Genomic DNA, 20836 nt, shown 5'->3' with positions numbered 1-20836 from the left:
TCTTGAAAAACAAAAATAAAAACGAACTGGCACATTATCTGACTGGTGGTTTCAACCACATAATTCATGCTGAGAAATCATGCACTTGCTTTGATATAACAAGTATTCATTTTCAAAATAAAATTGCAAAAATATCAAATGATTAAGTTGGTCTAAGCAAACTTATTTCAGTTAAAAATTATAACATGCTTATCTCAGATATAGGCCTTTTTTTACCTCATTGAGCTTGGTTAATTTTCTGTGATCTGTTGACTAGCACAATATGAATTAATTCTGATCCAAAAACAACATTGTTCATGGGGAGGGAAGATACTTTCTCTGGCATTGATGATAGGAGTAGACCCTCCCCGCTGTTACCAAAAAGTTGTAGGAACTCTGTTACTAAAAAATTATGTATTATTTATTTCAAAAATGATTGCTTTAGTATACTTCGGTTGATTGTCTGGACAGAATTATAAGAACTTGGATTTTTTTTTTAATCTCAGTGTATATTTGATTAAATTAAATGTTTTTAAGAACAGCAACAGCAAACCATGTTTCAGAAAGAAAGATTCAATCTGATTCTTTCATCTGTGAATCTATAAATATAATTTATATTTAGTATCATATTTAGAAGATAAGAATACTTTTTGATGTGCTTGCTACCTGTAGTTTGTATGTAACTCTGAAGGCTTTCCAACCTTAATGTCTTCTTATCTTTAGAAATGCTGGGAAAAATTTGTTTTAGTGATATCAAACCTAAAATTTTGGTAAGGTTGTTACTTTCAACTAACAACTTTTGGCATCACCTTCATTAAGCATGACCTCTAACATGTTTGCTCAAATGGTATTTTGTTAAGGAATTCATTCTCTCTCTAGTGTACTTGGAAAATAACTTCTCTTAAAGGCCTTCACACACAAAACAAACATATGAAGTGATAACGGTCTTATTCACAATGCAAGATTTGGCCCAATAGTGATATAATAAGATGATGCCTTCCTTTCAGTTGTGAAAAAATAAATCCTATAACCTCTAATACATTTGTTAATCTTTCATAAGAAAATATTTTTGGATCCTTTATTAATCAAGTTTTGTGGCTACTATCATTTATGCACTTGCTGTATGTTATCACAGAGTGCTAAACTCTCTACTTGCATTGCTCCACTTAATTCCCACAATGACTTTATGCAACTGGTATTATTTATTCTAATTTTACAGACAAAGAAGTCAAGATTACACTTGGTTAATGTGAAGCAGAGCTAGTATTCAAATTCAGGGCTTTGCAATATAAAAGCTTCATTCCTAAATAATTTTCTAGGAGGGCAATATGCAGTATTAAAGCTCTGAGACACTGATCCTTTAGTAGAATACTGGTTCCATCATTTAAAACTCTGTGATTAGAGGCATGTTACTTAACCTCTCTGAGCCTCAGGTTTCTCATCTCTAAGTGGAAATTATTTATCTTATGAATTTTTTATGATTAAAAACATGTAAGGAAAGCAAAGTTAGTGCTGTCTAGTGCATAATATTTTCTGAATAAAATTTTTATTATGCCATTAATGCTCATTTTAAGCTTTAATATGCTTATAAGAAAATATTGATCACCTCTTTTGGCAATATATTTCCATTTTTATTAACATAAAAGAGGATCATATAATTTCATGTAATTTTAATCATCTTAAAGGAATAATTTATATATTTAATACAATACAATCCAACAGACTTTCTCTTTAATTTGTTTTTCATTTCATCCTGTTTTTGAAAAATTGAATATTCATAAAATTGGACATTTACATTTTTTATCCTTACAAAAAAATAAAAATACTTTCTGAAACAGGGGGATGTTTGTCTTGTCACGTACCATTATAACAACTCTCTAAGAGATGCCAGCATATGTTATGTGGGATAAAGGCTGGTTCCCATTTGATGGAAAGGTTGCTCCTGTGCCTCATTATACTGATTGAAAGACAGGACATTATCTAGTGCGGCATATGCCCTTATCTGTCCAATTACTTAATTTTAAGATTGCCAGGCACAGTTGGGTATATTCTTTGGTTTCAGACAAGTGCATTATAAAATGGATGGCCCCAAATGAAGAATTAGAAGATGTGTTTGTAATCATTGTAACCCATTTAATTTTGACTGTAAATAAGAGATAACAGAAGCATCCTTCAAAGTGATGTGTCATTGTAAGACATACCCCCATAGCTAATAGCTCTGCAGGTGCAGTTGGTAAGTCGATATCCTAAAATGGTACATTCAGGTTTGTTTTGACAACTTTGCTATTTATTTGCCAGATCAAACTAAGGAGGAAAAGAGAAAAAATAACATAACACTGTAATCAGCACTTTCATACTATGTAGAGAGCTTTAATTTCATGTCTAATGAAGCTATTTGGCTGTGTCATTTATTTTTATTTTTTTAGATATGTTTGATAAAGGAGGAGGATGGTGCTAAGAACATGTTTTATAGCTAGTAAAGTGCTATGTTAAAGTTAGCAGCTGTCACTAGTTATGTAATAGAAAAATCTTTTTTTTTTTTTTTAAAGAAGCAAAGAGTGTAGATTTTTAAGCCATCAGGAGGCCTGAGTTAAAGTTGCAGCTTCTCTACATGTGACTAGTGTGACCTGGGCTAGTTAACTAACTACTTTTGGGACTCATTTGCCTATTTTATAAAAAAAGAATAATGCTACTTTTCTGTATATTTATTTTTAAGTGCTGACCTGAGTATCCAATTAGGTACAATATGTAAAAATCATTTCTAAGTTCTAGATGAGTCTTTTAATAAGCTGGGCTTTTTTATTCATTTATTCATTCATCCATTCATCCAGCAAACTTCTATTAGGGATTTTTAACACAATGAGGATATTTAACACATTGAATTAAAACCAGTTGTACATATTTAATTTTATTACACTAGCGTTTTCAGGACCAGAATCAGATTTTATTAATATTGTTAACTTTAGTGCTTAACACAACACAGTGTCTATAACTGGTACTTAAAATTATTTATAGAAGGAAAAGAGAGGAACAAGAAGGGAAAGAGGATGGTTCTTGTAATTGTAAGTTAATAGAAGATAATGAAAAGTAGTGATCAAACCTACTGTGATATTTGCATATTAAAATTTAGAAAAATATATTACCAAATATAATTTGTTTTGTTTGAAACAAGGTTAACATATACATTAGATGCTTTTGTTTTTAATACACTGAGATAAACTAGGAAGTGTTCATTCTTTCACTTAAGTGAAAAATCCATAATCAGTTTGGGTTCTTTATAATAAATTTACTATGCATTATGCTTATTTCAGTTTGTAGCATTCTTTTCTGCCCATCTAAACATTCCCCCAGATGACTTGTGTTTAGACTATCATTCTATTGAGCAGTTAACGAATTTACTCTGCTACGCCCATTTAACTTTCCTGTTTGAGAACAAAATCTACATTAATAAGCAAACTACAATTTTGGCCTGATAAGATCTAAAGACATTAATGTTTTTGTGAACAATTTCAGACCCTATATAATTTTTGCCTGGGAAGAGCATCAATTTAACATGGTAGATGCATAAAGAATGTTAGCAATCTGGTCCACCATCAGAGCAGGAGATCATAAGAATTATGAAGAACTCATTTGAATATCTAAATATTATACAGTTAATTTGATTTTATTAATGACTTCAGAAAGAAAATATATTTATAGATAGAATAAAAGCAGATGTAAGGCTTTAATCCCTTTGTTTATCTAGACCCTAGAGCATTACTTACATACCATTTTGAATCTCTTACTAAAAAATTTGTTTTAAATCACAGTGAAATTCTGATGCAAATTGAAATGAGAAGCTACATTCATGGTAACTTTATTTCTGTAAAACTGGAAAGCAATAATTAACAAAAATTGAGTAGTCCATATATTTTAAATCAAGGGCCTTTCTTCCTATACTCCATGATTTTTATAAATTAGGATTTGTCACAGGGCAGTTTGTACATTGTTAAATAAAACGCCAAAGCCCCAAATGTTGCTTATATGCAAATACTTAAGCATTCAAATTTACAAGTAAAATTGGCAACAGTTTCTTTTCATAGGAAAGAATAATCATGACATTGGCTTGATTTTCTTTTTAAATATTTTTTAGATCTACAACTGAAATACAAAAGCCTTCCTATAAACATCATTAAGGAATCATTATTAGACTGAAATCATTGCAAAAAGACAAGTTTAAAAGCCTCACTATTTTAAATTGTTTATTCATTGTTAATTCAAGAATTTTGTATTTTTCCTAAATATTTGTTTAAATTCTTTTTAATAATTTATTGTTAAGAGAAAGTCTATTTTGCTCACTGTCAGATGCCCTGGAGCCTAAAGTTAAGTAAACTTCCTTGTGCTCAGGGTGATTTACTTCCCTGAAAGGAATCAGTATTTGGCCAAGTCCTCCTGTTTTCTGCAGGGCTGAATACAAATACAGAATAGGTAGGTATTCAGATACATGTCAAATATGTAGGTTATTTGCCAATTCCACTTGTGAAAAAATGTCCCTTAGCTCCTAAAGCTACAAATGAACATTCAAAGCTTAAAGAAGGAAATTAAAATATAAAACACTCTATTTTTCCAAGTAAGATATAAAACTCTATATAAAGAGATATAGCTAGGGCTTCCCTGGTGGCACACTGGTTGAGAGTCCGCCTGCTGATGCAGGGGACACGGGTTCGTGCCCCGGTCTGGGAAGATCCCATATGCCGCAGAGTGGCTGGGCCCGTGAGCCATGGCCGCTGAGCCTGCGCATCTGGAGCCTGTGCTCCACAACGGGAGAGGCCGCAACAGTGAGAGGCCCGCGTACCGCAAAAAAAAAAAAAAAAAAAAAAAATATATATATATATATATATAGCTAGGGCTTCCCTGGTGGCGCACTGGTTGAGAGTCCGCCTGCCGATGCAGGAGACATGGGTTCATGCCCCAGTCTGGAAGATCCCGCGAAGCGGCTGGGCCCGTGGGCCATAGCTGCTGAGCCTATGCGTCCGGAGCCTGTGCTCCACAACGGGAGAGGCCACAACAGTGAGAGGCCCACGTACCGCAAAAAAAAAGGAAAAAGAGTTATAGCTACCTTTATTTCTGTGCTTTTGTTCTGTCTTATTTTCAGCATTGTGAACTCAATGGATGATCTTTGAGGAGGAAAATAATCTTGAATCATCACTTATTTGAAATGTGTTAGACCTGAAACTAAAAGTGACGAAATGTGAAAAATATTCACTCTAGCATAAACATACTCTATTTTTAGCTCTGTTCTAAATAACAAAGGTTAATATTGATTATAATTTAAAAGATTATAGTGAAATGCTTTGGTAAATAATACTTGTCCTGATGAAGGCAATATTTGATTCAACAAATTGCAACATAATAAATTAAATTATTCTAGAGTTATCTTTGAAATTATTTGCCTGTGACCACAATATTTGTACTTAAACACAAAATTTGATTTATTCATTGATTATAAGACATGTTCTTTGTTTCTGTATAGCATGTAAAATTTTAACCTCAGAATATGAGTTATGGGGCTTAAAGGGTTTCCAGCAGTATTTTAATGTCCCAGCCTTCAATATGTATTTCATCTAAAGTGCTGCAAGTAAATTACCTTTTAACACCCCCATGCACTCAATTTAATTTCTAACACTCAAGTGGTGACAGTTAATAATAAATAATAAAATAATAAAATAAAATAGAATAATAAAATATAATCTCTCAAGCTTCACATTAATTTCTTAATCAGGAAAGGAAACCATATAGTTTTATAGATATAAAGAAAAGCCTGTATTTTGTTTGTTTCTGTGCAATTAATGTGCATAGTTCAGCAAAGAATTTATGTGGCTAACATAGAGGAAGTTTTGAAGTATTTATCTGTGAATCACAATTACTTGTTAGGATCTGTAACTCAGTAAATGAGTACTCTGTAGAAGGTGTGACAGTTTCCTTTAGGGAAGGACTATTTGGGGAGTCATGGAAGAACTGACATGTCATCTGTTCTTTAAAATGTTAAAAGAGCCGGGAATGATATTTCAGACTGAACCACAGTGGTTGTGTGGGAAAATGTATGTCCTCAGTAAAAACATGGTCTTCACCTGCGTAGCTGGGTAGCTGGTCTCCAACTGCCTGGAGTGCAGGAACAAACTATGCTTTAGTATTATCTGTACAACTCCAATTAGATGCAAATCCAATAAGGTAAAGGCTACAATAAGGTAGAGTATGCAAATCTGATAAGATATAGCACCCACCTTGAAGGACTTCCAAGGAGAGAGAATAACTTGGAGAAAAACAAAGAGGCCATTGCACTTGGTAGTTAAAAGAAATTTTGTGATTTTTGAGAGAGTGATTTCAGTAATATGAAGTGGAAACAGATTATGGGTTGTTAAAAAGTGATTATGGAGTGAAGTATAAAAATAGTCATATATCATTCTTTGCAGTTCAGTGACAGGAAAGGGTGAGATTAAGAGGAAAACAGTATTACAGGATGATTTTTAAGGCTGGAGAGACTGAAAAGGATAGTCATTACAGTAGAGACTGAAAAATAGAAGGATAATATAAAAAGATGGAAGTAGGTGAGAACTGGAGTCACTGATGGGACAGGGTTCCAGAAGAGATTTAGGCATTGAAAATAAGAGCATAAGAACAGCATTAGATTTCTGTTTCCAAATATCTCAGGGAAGCATAATCCTATGTTAATGCACATGCACTGTTTCTTAACAGTTATTTGTAGATTGAGGCATAAAACTAACACAACAGTAAGTTGTTAGGTCATAGAGTTCAAAGCGAGCTGTGAAATATTTAACCAATAAAATACGTCTAATCTTTCAAAACCATATTAAATAAAAGGACACAGAAAAAAAAAGATGGGAAGGCAAATTTGCTTCACTACTTTGTTGAAGGAAACTAGTACATTTCCTGTGGCACTGAACCAATTCTTTTCTTGGCAGTAAAACATTATTACAGCAACTATGCGGCATTGGATCATGTGTGCAGCTTGTCTTTCCTGGTGAAAGAAAACATGTACAGTTTCTAAGTGAATAAGAACTCTAACATAAGAAAATAATTACAGGGCCTCTCATTTGTAGCTTTGTTTATTTGTTTCAGCACCTAATGTGGCTCCTTCAGATGTAGGAGGTGGGGGTGGAAGCAACAGAGAACTGACCATAACATGGGCGGTAAGTGCTAAGAAGTTGCATATGTTAATAGGCTGCTTTACCTACACTTAATCTCAAACGCATTTTGCTTCCTGAAATAAATTGAAAGAAAAGACAATGCCCCAAACCCAAACAAGAATAAATTACTAAAATTATTTTTTTTTCTTAAATGCATGCCAGATTTTACCTGGCTTACTATGGCTTAGTGCAATTCTTATACCAAAACAGATTATTGATGCTAAAGTATCTGTAGGTTTAAAGATTAAACAAACATTCAACTCTCTCATTCCAGAGATATTTTGTACTCTCTGTGGCCTGGTAACCCAATTGCAATTCACATTTGCTCTGGACTTTCAGAACTCCAACGATTCAGTTAAAAAATCTTTTGTATCAGCATCTGTTTTAAAATTGGAGCTTGCTTTCTCACTTGAGACTTACTTTCATCACCATGTGTAATCTATCATTGGTCAGTCTTAGAAGTCCCCCCAAATGACTTGTTATTAAGGTGTCCAAAACATTGTATTAAATTTTTATGACCCAAAGGGGAGTTTTTTTTCAGAGACTATGATGTCTGGAATACAATGCGTCTTAGCTGAATTTTTGAAGTGAGAGAGATACTGGGGGTGGGAAAGGCTTTGGTAACATAGATTTGCCTGAATTAGACACCTGGCATTTATCTAGGTAACATGTTTTGTACAGCTCTATGTATCCGTTAAATATTTTTAGTATTTAATCACTGCAGAAAATCAAAGAACACAACTAAGGCTCCAAAGGATTCTGAGAACTACAGGAAAAATGACAGGTTTTATTCTTTACATGAGTTAAATTGATTTATATAATAAATGGATATTTAGCAGAAATTGACTTCACTCTGTGCTCTGCAGTCATATTTTATACTTGGCATTTAAATCACATTTTTAAGTAAGATTTAGAAAAAAATTGCCTTTTCTTCATTCAAATCTCAAATGATTTGTCAGTTCTAGTGTCAGTGTATCACACAAAAGTAAAGATATTGGAAAAATTTTAACATCTTCCTCCTTTCTTTAGGCTTGATTTTCTTAAACTATGTAGATATGTGTGTCACAATAAGATGAGGAGCTTGTCAAAAAATTCAGAATTGGGAATTCCTATTTCAAAAATTTGAAATCAATTCTCTGAGACTAGGGCCTGAGAATCACTAATTTTTGAAAACTCCATAGCTAATTCTGATCTACTAAATTGCAAAAACTAAGTATAGAACTATCAATAAGAAAAAAATATTTAAATTATGGTGGGAATGTTAGGCTATTCTATTAATAATGTAAAATCATATTTTGTATATCCTTGTGATCATGCTTCAGGATTTCTATATTGTGTGACCAAGAACAACTTCTTTTCCCTTTGAACTTTGTACATTTACAGACATTCCTGTTTAACCTATGGATATTCAAGCTACTGTGTTGTATTTAGTTCAAGGTTTTTCCTCAAGACACCGCAACTTTGATATTCTGGTGAAAAAAGTCAATATACAATGGGCACATTTACTTTATTGGCTAAAAAAGACTAAATGATGGATACACAGTAAAACTTGCTTTGAGTCAGTATTTATAAATAATGGATTGTTAGGGCTGACACAGACTTCTTTATTGAGCAATTGTTATATAATAATAACTCTGAGAAAATAATGCAAAACAGAGCTCTTACTTCAGCCCTGGAGTCAGACGGGACCCATAGCCAGCCTCCTACAGATCAGTGCAATGTTATCCCTTCCTCCTTTCTCATTCTTTTTCCTCTGACCAGTTTCTATTGCTTGGTTACAATACAGATATTCCAGAGTATTGTTAACTGTCTTACCATAGCCTTTCAACTCTAAAGAAATTCATTTACTTATCCATTGAATAAATACTACTTGAGGCTTTGTTCTAGAGTCTAGGTAAATGAAACTGACAATAACCCTGCCCTCATGAAACTTATGTTATACTAGTGGACAGAGACAGTAAAGTAGACAATAAGTAGAATATGTAGTGTAGATCATTATTATTGTATTAAAGAGAAAAAAATAAAGTGGGGGGATTCTATATGGATTATTGCAGAGTCTTGAAATGGCAGATCCTGTGGCCAGGGAAAACATCAAGTGGCGTTTTAACCTCAAGAAAGTGAGAGAGGGACCTTCTGACAAATGGGAAAGCATCCTAGAAGGAAGGAACTGAAAGTAAAAAAGCCCAAAGTGGGAGCCCCCATGGGGTGTTCCAGAAATAACGAATTTGGTAAATGAAGTCACCACATGTTGGAGCACATTTGTGCCCTGGCCTTTTCAGGCAGCTCTCACTTATGAACTAAGAATGTTTTTACAGAAAGCATGCTTCCATGTGTAACATATTTATTGTTTGCATAGGATTTTCCCCGTGTTAACCATATTGCTTAAACCTATTAAATATTTCAATTTCTATTCAGCCTTTGTCAAGAGAATACCACTACGGCAACAATTTTGGTTACATAGTGGCATTTAAGCCATTTGATGGGGAAGAATGGAAAAAAGTGACAGTTACTAACCCAGATACTGGCCGCTACGTTCATAAAGATGAGACCATGCGCCCTTCCACTGCATTTCAAGTCAAAGTCAAAGCTTTCAACAACAAAGGAGATGGACCATACAGCCTCACAGCCGTCATCCACTCCGCACAAGATGGTAGGTGAAAGAAAGACCCCACTGACCTGATGAGGGATTGTTTCTCCAGTAGGCATTTTGTTTGCTGTCTTTCGAGCCTACTTATTAAGATCTTTTTAAGATATCACATATTTTGTAAATGAGTTAGTAAATTTTGAGCCAAATTAAAATGTCAGTCTCTTTATTTAAATGACAGGAACGTTGCCAAAATCTCTTTCATTCTTTAGATCATGTTTATGGTAGTTAGGAAATCTCCACTAAAATCCTTGGCTTAGACCGCTGTTCCTGGACTCTTGACTATAATTTTGCAGTCAGAAATTCTCCAGACTTGATGGAATCTTAACATACACTTTTTTTTGATAAAATTTCTCCTTTTAACTCAAAATTATGTATTGTATCATTTATGTAACTTCTTTTGTCATTACAGTAGCATGCTAGAATTTCATTAAAGTGAACTTAGGCATAATTCTATGAAAAAGGAGTCAGAAAGCAAGTTGAAATTTTTTTCTTGGAAAGAAAAAAAGATATCTGAAAGGCTATTCAGGGGAAAAAAATACAGATACTGGCTCTTTGTTTTTCTAGAAACTTTAACTGAACTGAGCATGCTTCTGGAGGACTTTATATATCTCTGCTAAATGATACATATTTTTATATTAAACTTAATTACATTGATTTCTATGATTTCCCATTTAAGCTGCTACACTTTTTTTATTATTTATTTTCCTATTTAAAAAAGTAAGACTTCCTTATTATACCTTTGTACTCACATGCATTATGCAAATAATTAATGGCTAGAAAGGCAAGTAGAGATTTTCGTTGCCTTCTGACCTAACACATTTGTGCTTGGACAAGTTTCCCTTTGCACATGTGTGAGAAGTAAAAATGGAAGGTTTTAAAACTTAAAACTATGTGAAGTACTCTTCTGATCTCTTAGAGGAAAAACACTATCTATTAATTTACCCAATTTACACTAATTTTAGTCCACAATAAACATTTAGCTATCCCTTAGAATTTATGCTCTTCAGTCATAGAGTTATTAGCTTTCATATTTGTTAAAAATTTAATATCTATTCAAATCATCCCATGACCTTTACTTTCAATACAAACATGAAAGACAATCATATATATGTATATATGTTTACACACACACATAAACACGTGCATACTTTTCTAAAGTTAGCTCAACGAAATACATAGAAAGAATAACAAGTAGAAATTTCTAAGTTAATAATCAATTCAGGACTATTTAATCCTGAGTAATTAATCCCACATTTTCTACACTCATTCTGATTTGGCAGAAGTATGATAACTTGACTCAATAGTTTGAACAACTTAAGTACATCTCACAGAGAAAATGAAAGTGTAAAGCATTTTACAAGTTACCTTCTTACCCAATATGATTTTTTTTTTACTCGATGCTAAAGTAATCAGGCAAAAGCCATGCTTGTCATCTCTTTGGTTATGGCCATCTGTATTTAATTACATTTCTTTCCTAAATATTTCATGAGTCTCATAAAACGTGCATGTGACAAAATTTGTTTAAGTGTTCATCTTCACTGCTACTGCTAAGAAATCAGTCACAGTGCCACACGTTTACCTTGATTTGGAAAGACGACAGTGTTCATGTGCAGGACATTTTAGCATAAAAGAGGATTATGGCTTGTTAATAAAAGACAATAAAAACTGATCACTCGTGCTTAAGATTTCCTTAGTTACTTTGTGTAATTTTTGTAAGGGATGTAAATTACTTTTTTTTTTCACTGAACAGAGCCTTTTGATACATATTTGACTAGATGCCCAGTTGGACAATTAGACTTATAAAGGCTTTCCTGAGCACAAGAAGCGGTGGATGTCACAACTTGTTTCAAAGGATCTTAAAAAAAAAAAAAAAAAGATCTTAGCTTAAACATAAAAGACAAAGAGGTTGTATAAAGCTGTATATCTCTATATATACAGCTGTATATAAAGCTGTATATCTTTAGCTCATATTAAATAGGAAGTGTGAGAGAGTTGAAAATTAATTGTAATGACTAATTTTCTATAATAAATACCAAATTTCCTATCTTTGACAATATAGAGTTGATAAGCTAAACATAATAAATTTTAATTTGCATCCACAGGCTTTCATAAACAGGTTAGTTAAAAGAAATACAAAAGTATTAGTATGGTTCTTGCTCACAGATATCAGAGAAATCCTTATGGATTTCCATATTTTGTATAAGTGTGTGTATATATGTGTATGTATCTGTCTGTATTAACATTCATGTATATGAATATGTGTGTGTGCATGTATTACTGATGACCACGAAATAAGCATCTTACGTAAGAATGTAATGTTCTCATCAAATTTCAGCTCCCAGTGAAGCCCCAACAGCAGTAGGCGTAAAAGTCTTATCATCTTCTGAGATATCTGTTCATTGGGAGCATGTTGTAGAAAAAATAGTGGAAAGCTATCAGGTGAGTTCAATTTTTACCAAACTAAATACACTTGCTCATAATTATCAGCATACCTTTTCAAATATGTTGCATCCCTCAACGTTCTGTGTCCTTCTGATTTATGTGACAACTAACACTATATTCTCTGTGTTTAATATGTTGGATATTTATTAACTAACTTATGAGTAAAGCAGGGGTTCCAAACTGACTTATCTATAAGAGATGTAGAGTCCTGTGTATAGGTAAACAATTGGCCAAAATAAAAACTAAGGTAATAACACTCGGGCTTAAGCACAATCTTTTGAAACAAACATTCTCATAAAATGCTGGTAAATCTCAAGTTTTTGGGAAATCATTTTGGTAGTTTGGTAATTTAATTTTTTTTACCCTATTTGACTCATTAGTTCCACTTCCAAAAAGCCCTCCAAAGGAAACACTTCTAAATATACTAAATATGTATCCCATTATGTTATCTATGAAGGCAGAAAATTGACAACATTCAAAATGTCTCAAAGGAAACTTCCTTCAAAATAAGTCTTAAAAGTGTAGTAGGATTTATCCAGAAGGATAGGGGAGGACTTGTCTTAGTCAACGGAAATAAGACCTGGGGAATTGAAGCTAGTTCTGCTGGGATCTTTAATATGAAATTTAGACTTGATTTTGTAGGAAAAGTGAAGTCGTCTCATATTTTTAAGCACAAAGAGTGAAAATTAAGAGGAACTGACATCGTCCTACCTTTGCAGATGAGAAAATGGATGCCAAAGAGATTCAACAACTGGCCTTAGTTAGCACTAATATACTTAAATAAAGTGCTGCAACCTGGCTTTCTCAAGACCCTGTTTCTGAGATAGAACCACAAAAGCAGCCCCAGGTTTTAAGTTTTAAACTCACAAACTAACAGGAAGCTTTTTTTCTTGGTATCATAGGTTATGATTTGGGTAGATGTTAAAGTGTTTTCAGATCATCTTTGCAAGTGATCAGCTGAAGTTGTCACCAAGAGAGTGGAATTATAGGAGTGGACTGTGAAGTTCCAATATTCATAACTTATTAAACTTACATTTGCATCTGGTAGAAAAGAAATGGAAACGGAAAAGAGAGAGAAATTCACTAGATGTTAGAAAGCACTGTAATAAATAAGTCTGAGGTATCTTGGGAGAACACATCAATATTTAGAGTTTTCAAGCCATATTTTGGACTTAGGGTTTCTTCTTTTTTTAATATTGTTCATTTGTAAGCAACAAAAAAGAGAAAAAAGTGATTATTTAATATATAACCCATGCATTAACTCAAAGTGCTAAAGATGTATTATTACTTTGCTAAAAACATGCCACAGAAATAGGTATTTTCTTTGTCTGAGAATTATATGTTGACTATTTTATAACTTCTGACATGCAGAGTAAAATGGAAATATAAGATGTGAAACAATGCACTGGCACCAGTGAATTTAGACAATAATCAGAATATACACTCTTGATGCGGAATAAGCTAAGTAGAGGATTCTCAATTAAATAGCAAAAAATAATCTTAACAGCTAAGATTTTCTCAAATGATCAAAAACTGTATGCCGTGGAGAAGTTTAGTTTCACAGATTTCTGACGTTTCACAACTCCATACTAGAAAATTATGAGCTCTGCTGCTGAACAGACGTGGGGTTATCTCTCAGCTCTGTCACTTAGAAACTGTGGAAAATTTACTCAAACTTTCTGGGCCCTAGTTTCCTCACGTTTTAAGCTGAGAGTATCAATGCCTCATATCCTGTTGTGTGGAATAAATGAAATAACCTGTGTTTAACACTTTTCCCTGTTTTATATCATTGGACATTTGAAGACAATGATGACGATGATGATGATGACAATGATGATAATGTTAATAATGATAAGAATGATAATATTTGTTGAGCCCTATGATGTCAAACATTAAATTAAGCTCATCGTATTGAATCCACACAATCCCAGGAGATAAACACTATTATTTTCTCCATTTTAAAGGTGAAGAACTTGAAGTTAAAAACATTTATCTGAGTAATAATTGGTATAAACTGACTTGAACCTAGGTCTTGCCTCTCCAGAGAATGGTTAATTAAAAATGTTGGAAGGGATTCCCTGGTGGCGCAGTGGTTGAGAGTCCGCCTGCCGATGTGGGGGACACGGGTTCGTGCCCCGGTCCGGGAGGATCCCACATGCCGCAGAGCGGCTGGGCCTGTGAGCCATGGTCGCTGAGCCTGTGCGTCTGGAGACTGTGCTCCGCAACGGGAGAAGCCACAACAGTGAGAGGCCACGTACCTCAAAAAAAAAAAAAAAAAAAAGTTGGAAATAAATCATAGAATTATTGTTTCAATTTATTCTTTCTTTAAAAAGCCTTTAAGTCTTTCATACAGAGCTTTAAATATCAAAGAGACAAGCATGAAAGCTTAAAAGAGAAAATCTGTAACATTTATTCTCTTGTAAGAAAATGCCCCTTTATGGGGGAAAAGCTTGACTCACTATAATGCGGTTATTGTTACTATTTTTAAATGTGAAGGAAGAAGCCGGTGGTTTAACAAGATAGACGATCAAGAAAACTAATATCCTACTGCACTTCCCATGAAAATGTACTATGGGTCTAAGTTATAAAGAAACAGAGAAAAAAAGCAGGACATTAATAAAATAAGATAAATTAAAAGTTGGAAAAGCCCAAGTCCTGTGTGATTGACCCCATCTCAAGGTTAATTTCCTGACATTTCAAGTGAGAACTGTTGGCAACTGGATTTAAAAAAATCCCTTGTGGTTTTAAAGTGTATCTTGTAGAAAGTTTAAGTTTTATTCTTTTCCCTCCCTGGCCTAGTTAAAGAGCTCCCCACTTTTAATCTTAATTTCCTGCAGTGTAGGTGAACTAGAAGAATGCAAGAAGTATTTCTTATCAAAGGCTTATTAGAAATTTGGGCTCCTGCCCAGGAATCCACAAAAGACTTAGTTTACTCACCCAGCAGGTAAAGAATTCACTTAATGAAAACAAGTAAAATATTCTATCAGGAATAATAAATACAAAACCTCTTAGCAGCTGAATTGGAGATTAATGCTGATGATTGATTTCACAACTATCTTAAAAGATTAACCATCCTGAGTAGTTTACACAGATGTCTTTAAAAGTTAAATTATTATGGTGAGCATAAGCTCATATTTAGGAAGTGCTGTATTTTCTTATTTTGGAGAAGGCATCTATCTTCATCTGGATCTCCCCAAAGCAAAGTCTGACACACAGGTATAGAAGAAGTTAGTGTTTTTGTTGTTATTGTTGTTTGTTTTAAATATGATCCCAGGGAGCAGATATGAGGAAAAAGCAGAATGAACAGGAGAGGGTTAGAAAAATGCTTTATCTTGTTGGCAACCACTGTGGGCACTGGTACTCCATCCCTTGTGATCTTTAAGGAGCTTCATAAATGTGGTTGAGAATTACCCCACATAGAATGAAAGGGGAAGCGTTCATCCACTGCTATTCCCCATTGGTTAAGAGTGGCCCCAGGGGTATTACCTCCCCTCCCTGCAATGATTGCAGGACAAGGTTCACACTGCAGCATCAAGGATGACCCAAGACAGGGAGTGAGAAGTTAGCAGCAATAGCAGAGGAAAACTGCTAACTGGTAGTACTTATGGGAAGCTGGTTGAAGCCTACATAGAATTGTTTGGTTCCTGCACCAATGGCTAGAATAAAAAAGAACTTTGAATAGGTTCCAAGAAGTGTGAGAATACAGATTTTGAGTGATATATATTATTACTATTCCTAACCCATAGAATGCACTAATACTTGAATTAGTCTGGGATCTGGATAATATAAAGTTATTATATAATATCTTTTTTAGATATTTTTCACTTAAATAACTGTATTTAGATTTTTTTCCCTAAAAACTATATTAAATCCATAACAAAAGAATACTCAGCTGTCAGAAGGTATTTTTTTCAGAAAATTCAGAATTTGAAGAAGAAAGTTTGGAAATCTGATACAAAAGTTTACTGAAGTGGAAAATAATAAAATGGAGCAAGCCTAATTTTCAAAAGTACTAAATATCTTTAAATACTTCCACAATTGTAACATCCAGGTTTTATTCTAAGCCTCTTTGGAGAAAATGAGATTAAAGAGCTGTTTTTCCTACAAATTTCTTAAATTTTCCTCGGAAGGGATATAACTATTATCTTTGTACAAAAGTGGTATTATTGTAGTTCATAAATGTATGGAAATTATAATTATTCTTTGTTATATGATTTAGCCCTTTTTCTGAGGCTTTTCTTTCCAGCTTCCCAATACTGTTATAAAGAGTAAATTTTCTTGGGACAAAATTATACACTTAGATCATCCTCTCAAATATATTAGTAATTTTATGTGAACTTAAACATTTTGATTTCTTACTTTATTTATAAGATCTATGGAGGAAAAAAACATGTTTGCTTGGTTTACTACTATATTCCTAGCATCTAGCACATAGCTGGTACAAAGTAGATACCCAGAAAATATTTGTTCAATGAATGAATGAGTGCCATACATCAAATGCAGTCCTATGTACACAGCATTCGAAATAATGAATACCTGTCCTCAAGGAGTTTATAACCTAGCAATAGTAGAGACCAGTAATGGGGTAATTCCATAATTGTTTAATAAGCACTAAGATAAGTTAACACTAGACATGGGGTGTTGTGGAGATTTTAGGAACATGTAAATAAAGAATTAAATTTATATAATGCCACAGTGTTAAATAGAAATAAATATACTATATGTTGCTCTAGCATGTGAAAATGAATTTATGGTCTGCTGTCCATAAAGCAGGACCTGCTTCATTTATTTATTTTTTTCCACTAGTTCATCCAGGCTGCCTTTTGGTCTCCCTAGTGATTAATCAAAACGAGTGCATTTGTTCTGCTGCATGACTACAGGTTCAACTCTTCACTCCAAACAATTTTCTCACAGATTAATATTGGTTCTTCACCACAATGGGCAACTTACTTCAGGGATCAAACACAGTGGTCCAAATTATCTATTTGGAAATTATTTCTAAGTGCATGGCCAGTGCCTAGTTCAGATGAAAAAAAATAATAATGCTACATTTTACATATATCCACTATTTATTTTAGAATTCTTTGAAAACATTGCAAGTTAAATCTAAAGGTATGCTTTAAATTAAGGAGAGACAGATTATTCAACCAAAATAATTTTGTATCAGATGCTTTCATTAGTAGAGGTTTAAAATACTGTAAAAGTGTCTGTAAAAAATCTCATATTCTAAAATAAGAAAGTCAGAGATTATTTGATACACTCAATAACTCTCTCTGTTCTCTAGTTACCAGGGCATAACTAAGGCACTGCTTAAATTTATTGTGAATTTCAATGGAGACTGTGTAATATAGATCCCTGCCAAAATCAGATGAATAAAGTAATTGGCCATTTAAGATATAGATGCAAAGAGTAAATTAAAGAAAATTTTGTTCTTTCCTTTTGTATTGCCAAAATGCCTCATGGAATTTTGGGTAAACTGTCAAAAAAGTTTGTCACTTTAAGTCCTCATTTTAGTACTTAGTGTCTTTTAGAAATGGTCTAGTTAAAAATCTTCTCCTCTTTAAACGGGATAGAAAAGTTGTTATAATGAATGAATAAAATTTTAAAATGTGCTCTCAGTCAACAAGTATCCACATAAAAATGTCTGAACCTCGGGGACGTCAGTTTTGATTGCTATAAAACAGGCTAAATACTACCATTATTGGTTTGTTGAGAAAATAATATACATGGATGATCCTACTTTAGTACCTGGCATTTCACTAGGATATAAATGTTCATTTTATTTCTCTTCAGTCAAACAGTGGAAGAGGCCTTACGTGTCACACAGTTCAAATTTCCACTAAAATATAGGCCGTCTTCCTCCTTCTCAGATGAATGTAGGCACTGCCTGGATGCTTCCAACACCAGGAAACTCATGCCTTCACAAGGAGGGTCCCATCCTCATAAAGTCTTTTCTCTGCCAACTGAGATCTGCCTTTGGAGCCGCTTGTAATATTCCACTTCCTCGGTTCTGAAGCCATCCTTCTGGTCAGAGGATAGAAAAGCCAAAGAGATTCCATCAAAACTATTAGGAAATATATTATTGGCATCAGAAAAAATGAGCCCTAGTATACAAAATAAAAATATCACAAAGGAAACCAATAAGCAAGTAGTAACTAGCCTTTGTTCTGAAATGTGCTCATTCTTCATATAAACCTCACTTTGTTACTAAGGGAATTTGAGCCATCCAGTTCCATTTTATAATGTTTTTTTATGTGTTTATGTAAATAAACATTTCAGGATTATATAAATATTAGATATTATCTTCTAGTATGTTGGTTAATTGTGAAATTAAAATCCCATTGTTTTATAGACAGAGCATCTAAAATATAAAATTGCAGTATACTTATAAACAATCCTCTCCTTTTTATTTATAACTGAGATGTAATTATAGATTTTTAACCAATAAAACAGCCTTATTAGAAGAATGAATATTATAATTCATAGCTTTTACTTAAACTTTAAGAGACAAGGAAGGCTGTCATTGATATGCTAGTTGGTAAAAGTAATCATTTCTAATCACAACATGAATGAAATTTTTTAAACCTTATTTTAAAGATAACTTCTACAACTAATCAAGTTATTAGGTATAATATTTCTTTGATATCTGGCCTCTATATAAGTTCAAAGGAAATAATTTTATATACATACTTCTGAAATAAGCTGGCAGAAAGTAATTAAGCTAGCATGTTTAGGCCTCATGACTATTTTTGTCTTAACAAATTTGCAATCATGTAAACACAAATAAAGCTGGAAATAAATTATATAAATTATTGTGGCAAATACTTCCAAACAGAAACCAGTTTTATAGTTTGAGAGCAAATCTTTGCACATTTTTTTGGCTTTTTCTCTTTTTTCGTCTGTGTGTGACTATTTCAGGCAATGAGGTGAGCCTTTAATTTGCTTTTGACACTTCTAATCAGATATGCATTGTGTGCCTTGCCATTTTCTAAGACTGATAGAAATGTAAGTAACATTAAGTAACATTTGAGAATATGATGCTCAGCCAACATCAAGTGTCAGAACAACTTGAAAAGAATTTTTTGCAACTGAAGTGTCTGAATCATGAAAAAATATTACTCAACTTGTATGTTTGCAGATTCGGTACTGGGCTGTCCATGATAAAGAAGCAGCTGCACACAGAGTGCAAGTCACTAGCCAAGAATACTCTGCCAGGCTGGAGAACCTTCTGCCTGACACCCAGTACTTTATGGAAGTCAGGGCCTGCAATAGCGCAGGGTGTGGACCTCCCAGTGATATGATTGAGACCTTCACCAAGAAAGCACGTGAGTCTCAATATTTGCATTTTATACTTGTCAAAAACTCCCAATTGATTCAGTGATGATGCAGGTATATTTGAGAGAAAATTACTACCTAGCAGTCTGAGCACTTTTGGTTTTCAATTTTAACCTTTAAAATCACACAAGATTTAAAAAAACAAAAACAAAAACAAACAAAAGCATTGATAGTTATTGTAGATGATGAAAAAATGTGGAGAATACCTTCACACATTTAATGTTCCATTACAGAACCTCCCTTTGTAAAGACTGCCCACAAAATTTTGTATCATTAGACAATTAATTTGTTATTGTTTTAAACTTGGTTTTATAGGAATGCATCAAAAAGATGAGAAAATGAAAATTCTATAATTTTTCTATGCTTTGATTTAAAAACCTTCGTCACTGTACAATGCAAATACAAGTTAAATGTTGTAGCATTATGTTCACTCTCTTATTACGTATGTTCTCATTGTTAATATAACAAGACCACCTACCCTGCTCACATTTTTTGTCATACCCATCTCCCTGACTTCACTATGATAGCTCTTTTTTGAACCCAAGTTGAACAGATGGAGGAGGAGAACTTATATTCAGAATTCAGGGAAACTTCACAAGAATTTGAAGACAGGATTACCATTAGAGTTTGAAAATTAATGAAATTCACTTGGGGGAAAAGAAAGTTCTAATGAAATAATAGAACATGGTGGTAAGATCCAGGCTTTGGTATCAGACAGGGGTTTCAAATCTGTCTCTATCACTTACTCAATGTGTGACAGTAGACATATTACATCAAATCTTTAAACCTCAGCTTTTTAATTTGTAAAAAGAGCATTCATTCCTTTGTTCTTTTTTCAATTTATTCATTCATCAAAAATATGCTACATGCCCAGAACAGGTCTAAGTGTTGACAATACAGAAAGGATGAAGCAAGACCCAGATCCTCTTCTCACAGCCTTTAGCAAACTAATGGAAAGAGAGGAAGAGAGAGAGGGAGAGAAATATGACAAATAAATAAGTATAACATCAGATGACAGAACAATAAAGTGAATAAACAGATGATATGTGAGGAGGAGACGAAGATGGCAGAGTAGAGGACCTGAGCTCACCTCCCCCCATGAACACATTAAAAATACATCTAGACATGGAGCAATTCTCATTGAAAACAAACTGAAGATTGGCAGAAATACTCTTCTACGACCAAGGCTGTAAAGTAATATCCACATGGAGTCAAGTAGGAGGGGAGAAGAAGTAATCAGGTTGGG

At 33.5% G+C, this 20836-nt stretch overlaps 1 protein-coding gene across 2 annotated transcripts in view; it reads left to right on the top strand.

Moving 5' to 3' along the window:
• The window catches only part of CNTN1 (contactin 1), a 371087-nt gene that overhangs the window by 296029 nt on the left and 54222 nt on the right, over nt 1-20836 (top strand). For both annotated transcript variants that reach the window (XM_079938240.1, XM_079938239.1), the window contains 4 exons: nt 7099-7169; nt 9582-9816; nt 12149-12252; nt 19394-19580. In XM_079938240.1, coding sequence (XP_079794366.1) covers nt 7099-7169; nt 9582-9816; nt 12149-12252; nt 19394-19580 — 597 coding nt within the window. The remainder of the gene's footprint in view (nt 1-7098; nt 7170-9581; nt 9817-12148; nt 12253-19393; nt 19581-20836) is intronic.

The sequence above is a fragment of the Stenella coeruleoalba genome (assembly GCF_951394435.1).
Source record: "Stenella coeruleoalba genome assembly, chromosome: 11".
Classification (NCBI taxonomy): Eukaryota; Metazoa; Chordata; class Mammalia; order Artiodactyla; family Delphinidae; genus Stenella; species Stenella coeruleoalba.
The sequence above is the reverse complement of the archived record's forward strand: the minus strand, read 5'-3'. Positions and strand labels throughout refer to the sequence as shown.